At 37.0% G+C, this 9,204-nt stretch overlaps 2 protein-coding genes and 1 long non-coding RNA gene across 5 annotated transcripts in view; 1 reads left to right on the top strand and 2 right to left on the bottom strand.

The window, feature by feature from the left end:
- Positions 1 to 1,127: 1,127 nt before the first annotated feature.
- On the bottom strand, positions 1,128 to 1,762 carry LOC106331145 (flocculation protein FLO11-like). Its single transcript, XM_013769477.1, has 2 exons — positions 1,187 to 1,762; positions 1,128 to 1,133 (listed from the first exon to the last, which is right to left on the bottom strand). Exons 1-2 carry the CDS (start codon positions 1,760 to 1,762, stop codon positions 1,128 to 1,130), a joined length of 582 nt encoding a protein of 193 aa, XP_013624931.1.
- Positions 1,763 to 2,062: 300 nt separating this feature from the next.
- Positions 2,063 to 6,708, top strand: LOC106329321. Of its 3 annotated transcripts, XR_001267781.1 has the most exons (6): positions 2,063 to 2,783; positions 2,877 to 2,989; positions 5,323 to 5,395; positions 5,575 to 5,735; positions 6,178 to 6,261; positions 6,381 to 6,708. It is a non-coding gene; the product is annotated as an uncharacterized LOC106329321 (long non-coding RNA). The 3 variants fall into 3 exon arrangements; XR_001267780.1 differs by lacking the exon at positions 2,063 to 2,783 and having other exon boundaries at positions 2,870 to 2,989; XR_001267782.1 differs by lacking the exon at positions 2,063 to 2,783 and having other exon boundaries at positions 2,870 to 2,989; positions 5,543 to 5,735.
- A 1,339-nt stretch (positions 6,709 to 8,047) lies between these two features.
- The window catches only part of LOC106329304 (transcription factor bHLH69-like), an 11,080-nt gene continuing 9,923 nt past the window's right edge, over positions 8,048 to 9,204 (bottom strand). Inside the window, exon 4 of the mRNA XM_013767942.1 lies at positions 8,048 to 8,624. The gene's annotated coding sequence lies outside the window, so the exon portion shown is untranslated. The remainder of the gene's footprint in view (positions 8,625 to 9,204) is intronic.

Here is a 9,204-nt window from a genome sequence, read left to right as displayed (position 1 = left end):
TTCGGGGGGGAGATAGAGGGGTCAGAACGGGAGCGTTTTAGGGAAGGTTGATAGGAGGGGCTGGGTATATTGAAGGTAGGGTGACTGGCAGATGAGAAGGAAATGGGTGAAGAAGTGTTTAGAATTGATAAACTTTTTGTTTTAATTTTTTAGGAGTGGAGAAATAGGAAGAGGAGCGGCTATCAGAGGGGGCTTCCATGGGGATTGCAGGAGGTACAACAGATTTAGGATCAAGTGGAAGCGAATATGAGCTCGGCTTTGGAGAGGGAGTAGTTGTAGCAGAGGGAAGAGCGCTTGGAGGGTTAATGGGAGTGGGATTTTTAGGTGTTATTTTAGCTGAAGGTTTGGCAGTAGATTTTGATTGGGAGGAATGGTGATGGTTAGGTACTGGTGGTTCTTTGGTAGCAGGAGGAGTTTTGGTTCGTGGAGCAGGAGGGGGAGGAGCCTTCTGAGGAGGAGGAATAAGGAGGCAGTTCTTTGCGATATGCCCTAGTTCTTTACAATGGGAGCAAGTAGGAGGAAGCCAAGGATAAGCAACAAGAACTTCAACAACCTCTCCAGACTGTCTAGTGAATTCAACAACATCAGGTAAAGGTTTGGTGAGATCAACTTCCACTTTGGCATGCGCAAGAGTAAGGCTAACAAGGTTCTTTGTGAAACCATCTGTTTCTTTAGGTTCACCTACAAGGCCCGCTACTAGACTGAGACCATCCTGGTGACGGAGATCAAGAGGAATACCAGTAAGGTGTGCCCAAATTTTGATTGATGAGAAGGATGGTGCCGTAGACCTAGTAGTAGATGTCCACTGCTGAGTGTGGAACAAGGAGTCACCAACATACTAGTATCCTTTTTCCAAGATTTTTTGCTTCAAGTAATCACTAGTAATGCGAACGAGAACGCTTCGGGAAGAAGAATTGTTATGAATCTCCAATCTCTTTCCCTTGCCCCATAAGTGGTTAAAAACACTTTGTATCTGACTAAAGGGGGGGGATCTGCCATTGAAGACACAGACAATGAAATCCTTGTGTAAATCAGCTCCCTTTTGGAAGACAGTATCCGGAATCATGACAGTCGGTCTTCCCGACGCTGAAATGGTGGCTGGTGCTATTCTTTTTAGGGTTTTATCTTCAAATCTGCGAATTTTTTCCACAAGAGTAGGGTTGGGAGGAAGGGGCAGAGGTTTAACAAAGGTTTGAGGGCGATCAAAGGCAAGAGGAGGGGGGGCAGTGGTTTTTTCAGAAGGCAAAGGAGCAGCATCAGAACAGACACTAGCAACAGTTGGAGTTGAGGAGGATGCTTTATTTGTTTGGATAGGGGAGGTAGGCTTTGGCGGCAAGACAGTAAAGGTTTCAGATGAGGTATTAGTCAGATCTGTAGAGCTAGCTACAGTAGTTGTTGTTTGGGGCTGAGGAGCTATTGTGTTATCAACAGTTGCTTCAGATCTGGTTTGTGGATCTACAATAGATGCATTTTCCAAGACCATTTCAGTATCGACATTGCAGGGAGCAATATCAGTGGTAGAGAGACCAGCAGATATCTGTTGGACAATTGGGGTGGAAAGTAGAGGAGCAACAGTTGAGAAAGCTATTGCTCTGGAACGGCGGGAAGGAATGGTTGGGGAGAGAGGAGGATACTGAGCTAAGGGAAGATGGGAGAGAGGATCAGGTGGGTCTGGGGGGATAAGGTTTCTCTTATCACCGGTGGTACAAGACGACGGAGGCGAGGCGGAGGAGCGGCTACCTGTAGCCCACGGGTTTGACATTGGAAACTGAGCCAGAGAGCTTTTGACTTTTTATGTTTCTATGTTGTTATACCTAATGGTAGTTGTAATTAGGAAACTAAACAATCTTAGGGTGAAAAGCATTCTTTCAGTGCAATGAAAAAAAAATAGTTAAACTTATAAGCTTAAACAATTTGTCATTTTTTGAAGCTGTAAACGTTTTCTTTGAGAAGGGCCAAGGAACAAGAATGAATGTTACTCTTAACCACATATTCACGAGTAGAATCTGTAGCAGATTGGGCCGTAATACATAAAAAGGGTGGCTTATATGAACAACAGAATTAAATGTTTAATTCATCAAATTAATAGAAAGGGAAAAAGTAGGTCTGACAAAAGAATTCGTTGGACAAAATAGTCACACACAACACATATGGCCTTTTCGCCGGCTGTGTTACACACGCGCCACCTTTGAAAAGCCGGTTTACAGACCAGGTGTGCTCTTCTACCCAGTCACTATAAAACACGTGTTTGAAACTCTGTAGAACTCTTAGCAACGAGCCAAGGATTGGACAATTCAAAACAAAACAAAAGAAAGAAGATCTCTCTCTCTCTCTCTCCCCCCTTTATATACGGACTATGTCGCCATTGGCAGAAAGCAATACTCATCAAACAGCTAGATCTCTGTGTTCACTAGGGTTTGGAGAGATCTGTGAGAACGGGGAGTGAGGATGAGAGAATTTGAGTCTTTTTGCACAGAAAATCTATGTGGGTTTTGTTTAATTATAAGTTGCTAGAAGACAGAGAAGAAATGCAACAGAGAAAACTGACAGAAGAGAGTGAGCACTTGCAAGGCACTGTTATGTGTCAATAACTTTGCGTGTGCGTGCTCACCTCTCTTTCTGTCAGTTGCCTGACTTCTCGCTTTCTCTCTCTCTTCTCTCAACTTTGTTGGCCTTTTTATCATCTACATATCACTTACCTTCTTAATTATCATCTCTTTTGTTGTGCACTGGAATGGTGATGTGGATAAGACTGACGCCCTTTCATTATCATTTCGTTATGGGTAGATATTATACGTTTTTTTCTTTAGCTTTTTGTATTGGTGTTGAAGTGGGTTCTTGCTGGCTTATTCTCTAGAATGTTTGTTCTCAAGCAGTTTGGTGGAGTAAAGCTCAGATTTATATATCAGATTTTGTGAAGTGTGCTATGTTGTTTTCTTCTACCGGATCTAGGAAAAGCGGGAGTTTTGATGATCATGAACCCCCACCGGTACACATTCTTCTCAAAGATTAATTAACTATTTACTGATTGTCTCTTTGTCTTTTTTTTTTTATATAATCCGAGTTTTTCTTCTCTTTTTTTTGTTTGTTTAAATTTTTGCATGCTGAAAATCTTTATAGCTATATGCAAGTGAATCTCAGATTATATATGCAGCTGTTTTTCTCCTTCTATCTTCTTTCTTTTCAAATTTTTAGAAACCAGATGTGGTTTTCAGATTTCACCAGAAGCCATAAATGATGGAATTTTGTGAATGGTTATCTCTTTTTCAGTTTATAATCATTTACACACTGGTTCTGTACCGTTTTAATTAATGGAAGTATGAATTTTTCTAATGAGTCAGTTGGTAATGAAACACTGAATCTAGCTGTTAGTTCTTAAAAGTATTTCATCTCTAATTTCCTTTTTGGTGTTAGGTTTGTACGGATTAATGCTAGTTTTTGCATTGAAGTTTTATCTTGGAATGTGACCCGAAAGTAGGTGGAGGAGATTCGCTTAAATTGATTTCTTTGCAAGTTGTGATCCAAAATAAAAAGATTGATGAACCCTATACCTAATACTTTTTAATATATACTATCATTTTTTCCTTGCAAATTTATTTATTTCTGCGTCTAATTTTGCTAGGAAATAGATTTTGTTGTTGGTTTTTGAGTTCTTCCCAGTCGAAATATTAGTTTATACTAAAACAGTTTATCTTATATGGTACCAAAGAAGGTTGAAAATGCTATTTTGTACTGAAATTGGTTATCTTCTGCTGCTGAAGAAGTAAACTGTTATTTTTTATTGCAATGGTTGGTTTAATGAAAGTTTCAGAGTACACTGTATTTGATCTTATGTTTTTCGTGTTGGTTTGATCTTTCGTTGTGCTGGCCAAGCTTAACTATTAATCTTTTTTTTTTCTTCTAAATTAAAACTTAGGGCTTTCTAATTGGACGCCTAATTTTGCAGTGATTTTGTGGAGTTTTCTTTGAGCAAAAGCATGAGTTGGTGTTTTTTTTTATCTCCGGAATATTGGCTTTATAGGGCATTTTACTAAACTTGTGTCAAACATTCTATTAAGAAAATGTCTTTGTGTTGTGTTTGATGAAATCAAATTGTGAAATATGTGTAATGGTACTTGTGTCTAATGTGCTTCACCTTGAAATCCATAATAGAAGTCGTGGAATATATAACACTGGAGCCGGATTTAATGTTAGAAATAGAATTTTATTTTCTGAAATGATTGATCTTAGGTTGCCTGATTTATTTCTCAGTATTACTGTTTGCTGGTTGGATCATTAGTTTTGCTTCAAGCTAATATTTTTAAATTTTGGCTATTGGATGCCTAGTTTTGCAATGATTATGCTGAGATACAAAATGCACTCTTGAATGGTTTAAGAACCAGTGGTGTTTTTGTTAATTTCCATGAATGAGTAACTGGGTTTTTAATCATATTCACCATATATATTGAAAATACCTTGTTTTGTGTGAGATGAAATCAAATTGTAAATCTGGTGTTGTGCTTGATGAAATCAAATTGTAAACTTGGTTAGTTACATGTTCTAGTGTCTTAAGTGCTTCACCTTGAATCTAATACATGAAGTCTCTAAACAGATAACAAGCGGAGAGGCCTAGATTTTCCGTGTATGTCATCACTGTCTTAAGTATTATATCCAGCTTCTTTTCCTTAGCATGGTAATCATGCATATACTCTATATAAGGCAGCCGTTAGAAATTCCATGTACTTATTGTTGGTTTAGATGATTGTGATGGTTTAGGTTATTATGATGACTGTTGTTTCTGCTTATCTTCATCCGCTTAAATTCAGATATTTGTTCTTGAAGTAGTTCAATCAGTGAGTTCAAATGAAAGATGATTGTATTTATGCTGCGAAATATTTCAAACTATATTTTGTTGGAGTATCATATTTTCATAACCAAGGATTGATGTAGAGGCAGATTCTACCAGATCTCTGAAGTTACGTGTGATGCGCCATGTGATATTCTGATGTGTTAGGCTATCTTTGTTATCTTCCTTTTGTTGCATCTCCAATTAGGCAATTAAGCTATACTGATTGTTAGGTAGGTAAACTAAAACAAAAGAAAAGTTATTGTGCTAAGGGGATTTAAGCGTTTAAGCAACTCTAATGATGATATCATTGTGAGAAAAGTGCTGATTAATTTGTTTTTAATCCTTGCTGTGCAAGTCAGTTTATTGTAGTTGAACAGGATCCTGTTTTGTGGGTTTAGGCACTGTCATCACCAAAAGACCTATGCAAGAAGACAGCCCGTTAAAGCAATAATAACAACCTGATTTTGTGTTTGCTAAATTGCTTGCTTTTACAGGAGAATGAGATCAATATCAAGTGGGAAGATACTTCAAGTATAAAAATTTCAACGTTGAAAGTGTAGCAATCAGGTAAAATCATTGATAATAACATAGTAATTTTGACTAGAGATTTTTAGTTTGATGATCGTGGAGAAACATTGATGTCATTACCTCAGTTTGCTTGCATTTTCCATTATGTGTTTGTCATTGTTCAATCACTAATATTGATTTTCGCAGTTTAACAGTTTATATTGGTTGATAATATGTAGAGACGCGTTTCTCAGTCATGGTGGATTCAATGGGGTTTCTTGACTTGAAACTAAAGATTGGCAAGAGCACTTGTTGGTTACTCTATTCTGAGGCATTAGTCGATTTCTCTCTGCTTTTTGTAGTCAAGAACTTGGTTCATGTGGATGGTGTCGGTTTGAAGGTGTGTGTCATGCTTTTTTAATCGTTTTGTCTCCTGTTTTGCTACAAGCATATTAATGAGGGAAGAAAACGGCTTACACACTAAGACCTGGAAATGAACTTTGCTGATAACTCACTAACCAGAACTCAATCAAATCATATTATATGGTGAGTTGCATGACTGAAATAGCCGGGAATAGACTAGCTAACATCTACTGGTTTCCTGTATTGTTACCTTGTTTTATATGGAGTTGCCATCTGACTGGTTTCTTCTTTGATTTTTTGCCCTTAGTCCATAAAGCTAAACCCTTTCATGCTTTTGTTCTAATTTATTTCTTTGAAACAACAGATTCAAAAGGGTAGTCTTATCTTAAAATATGTTCTTGTGTGAACTACTTTTTGCACATCACTCATGTTGGATTTATCGTCTTTCACCTAAAACAAGACGTGTGTCTGATTCTTAGGTCTTAGCGTAAAGATGATCCGACAAAATCTGTCATGAGAGTGCTTCAGTGATCCAATCCTCAGAGACTCAGAAACAGCAGAAGGTATGATCATGTGGCCATTCTTCTCATTTTACAGCAGCAAAAGTTGTGAGTATAAAAAAGTTAAGAGTATATTATGATTGATTATATATTACTCATATTTAATGTTAATGTTTTAACAGAGGGGAATCATAACATAAGAAGCAAGGTGGTGTTTGGAAAAGGTGTTCTCGATATAATCAAGTACACTATATAACAAACATTCTAGATGGGTATAATATTTTGTCCTTGGTTTAAATTTAGGGTTCATGAAAGTGATTAATTAGTAGACATGATTTTGTTTTGAACTAATGCTCTAAAAGTAGTTAGTCATCCACTAGCTGGACACAAAATAGTTGGTGTGTTCTCATCATGTAGGATTTTTTTTTTGCCTTACATTTTCCGAGTTTAGTTCCTCTTATAGAATATGGATTTGTGGATTGCTGTTACAGATAAATCTTCAAAACGAGATATTAGGTGTTGAACTAAACAAATAACCTCCAAACTAGATGGTTAATCTGTATGTTTGCTTATAGAACCGACTCATCTTAAATCCACCAGATACAACGCGGACTAGTCAACCAATTAGGCTAGTTGACCAGTTTTTAGAGTATTTGTTTTAATTGTGTTGTGTTTGCGCCAATTTAAGGTACTTGAAGAAATGGTCCATTTAAGGTTTGTATAAAAATATACAGACCTTCCAGCGACAGGGCGTCTTAGAAACACCTAGGGGTGGGCGTTCGGGTATCCATTTGGATTCGGTTCGGATTTATTCGGGTTTTAGGTTTTCGGGTTTAAAGATTTCAGTTTCATTCGGGTATTTCTAAATTTCGGTTCGGATCTTTCTGGATTCGGTTCGGGTTCGGATAACCCATTTAAATTATTTTTAAAATTTTAATATTCATATAAATTATATGCTTAAAATTTCTCAAAATCTATAAAACAAAATAATATATTACATATAAATTTGTATAATATATGTCAAAATACCTAAAATTAACATATAAATTAATTTAATTTGAATATTTGGATAGAAAATCAATAGATATTTTAAGTATTTTGGTGTTTTGAATATATTTTAGCTATTTTATACATTTACATTTGATTATTTATGTATATTTTTAAGTATTTTAGACAATTTAAAAGTATTTTATATATTTTGGATGTTTTTAATATATATTAAATCTAAAATATGTATTATATTTAGGTATATAAATCTATTTCGGTTACATTCGGGTACCTGAGATATTTTGGTTCGGGTCAGGTTCGGTTTCGGTTCTTTAGATACCAAAATTTTGAACCCGTTCGGATATTTAATCAATTTCGGTTAAGGTTCGTAACTACTTTTTCGGATCGGATTTGGTTCGGTTCTTCGGATCCATGTTTTTTGCCCAGCCCTAGAAATGGATGAGAACCTTTTTGAAAGCCGAGTGGTTTAATTGTTTTCAAAAATAAATGAATGGATGTAGACGGGAGTTAGTAGCTATCCACTCGTTGAATCAAATCTGTGTCCCGCATTCCTCTCCTTGCAAGCCTAATACATTCGAATTTCGCGGTGATTCCTTTCCCATTTGTTTTTAGTTTTAGCTCAAACAAATCCTAATTAAACATGAAGCCAACGGTCATACCAAAACATGAAGTCAACGCTCATGCTAATTTTTGAGCTCTTTGTCCTAAATGGTTATCACCGATCAGAGTTAGAAATACCAATGCAATAGAGGATTAGCTAGACAATGTATCCCTAAGATCCGTTTAGATTGGATTAGTAGAGCACACTACATACACCAAATCGATTGGATTAGTAGGGTGTATAACCTTATAGACCAAAAACCATTAAATATATTAGATTAATACAAGAAAGGAGAACACACGAGCGTGGCATTGAAAGTGGTTTGTAGCAGGTAAAAAACAGAAACGAAGTGTACGCTCATACGGTGTCGTATCTCAAAATGAAACATTATTATTTCTAGACTTTGACCAAAACCACCTATCCGACTCAGCCTAACACACTCCCTCAAAAAGGGGAAACGGCTGTTATCACGGCTTGGAAACCGAGGGAGCGTCTTTAACGGTAACCAACGAGGCACCGTTACCGTTAACGATTGATGTAGTGGCTGTGTTTGTCGACTGGACGGAGAGAGGTGACAAAGGAACGCCAGGATCTTTAACGGCTGCAGAGATCAATGGTTTACGAGAAGGACGCGTGGCGGTTGAGATGGTTGTGGCTTAGGAGATGGGGATGAGGCAGATGCCTTTGCCTTGTAGGTACTGCATCGCTGCTCCCATGTCCTCTTCATCAGCTTTGCCACTTGGTGCTCCGTCATCTTCGCCGTCGTCTGATTCTCGGTGGAGGTGGAAGAGGTGTTTTCGTGGGACCCACCGACATCCTGAAAAAAGCATGAAAGGCAAAAGGACAGAACTTAGGTCCAGGGTTGAAACTTTAAATTCAACCCACCCTTTATAATTAAAGTAACACATATAATATTAATTAAAAAACATTAAATTGTTACGAAAATCAAAAAGAAGAACCGTAATATTTAAAATATAAAAAGATGTAGGGCCCGCTGCACTATTTACACAGTAGATTTTTTCTCTACATAAACGATAGATTTCGATCGTTTAGATGAACACACCAAAAACTCTTCTCTTCTCCTTAATAAGAAACACTATCTCTCTATATCAGTGTTATTATTTCTACGGGTATAATATTTTGCCCTTATTTAAATTCCCGAGATACAATAAAATTCCAGTTCCATTTATAACACGTTATCAGCACGATCACTCTGCGATTCGGTAAAATTTATTTGTATCATTTATACCCTGTTATAATGGTCGGTATACCGCCTCTACTATTATTTATAACATGTTATAATGGCCGGAATACCGCCTATATTATTTACTAGCAATTTAATTTATTTATTGGTCGGCCGAGCCGCCTTATATTCTGTTTATTATTTATTGGTCGGC

The sequence above is a fragment of the Brassica oleracea genome, chromosome C3 (genome assembly GCF_000695525.1).
Source record: "Brassica oleracea var. oleracea cultivar TO1000 chromosome C3, BOL, whole genome shotgun sequence".
Classification (NCBI taxonomy): domain Eukaryota; kingdom Viridiplantae; phylum Streptophyta; class Magnoliopsida; order Brassicales; family Brassicaceae; genus Brassica; species Brassica oleracea.
This window is presented reverse-complemented; position numbering and strand designations above follow the sequence as displayed.

Excerpts from the sequence above, each read along its gene's own strand:
- LOC106331145 (XM_013769477.1), bottom strand. The coding sequence starts at position 1,762 with ATGTCAAACCCGTGGGCTACAGGTAGCCGCTCCTCCGCCTCGCCTCCG.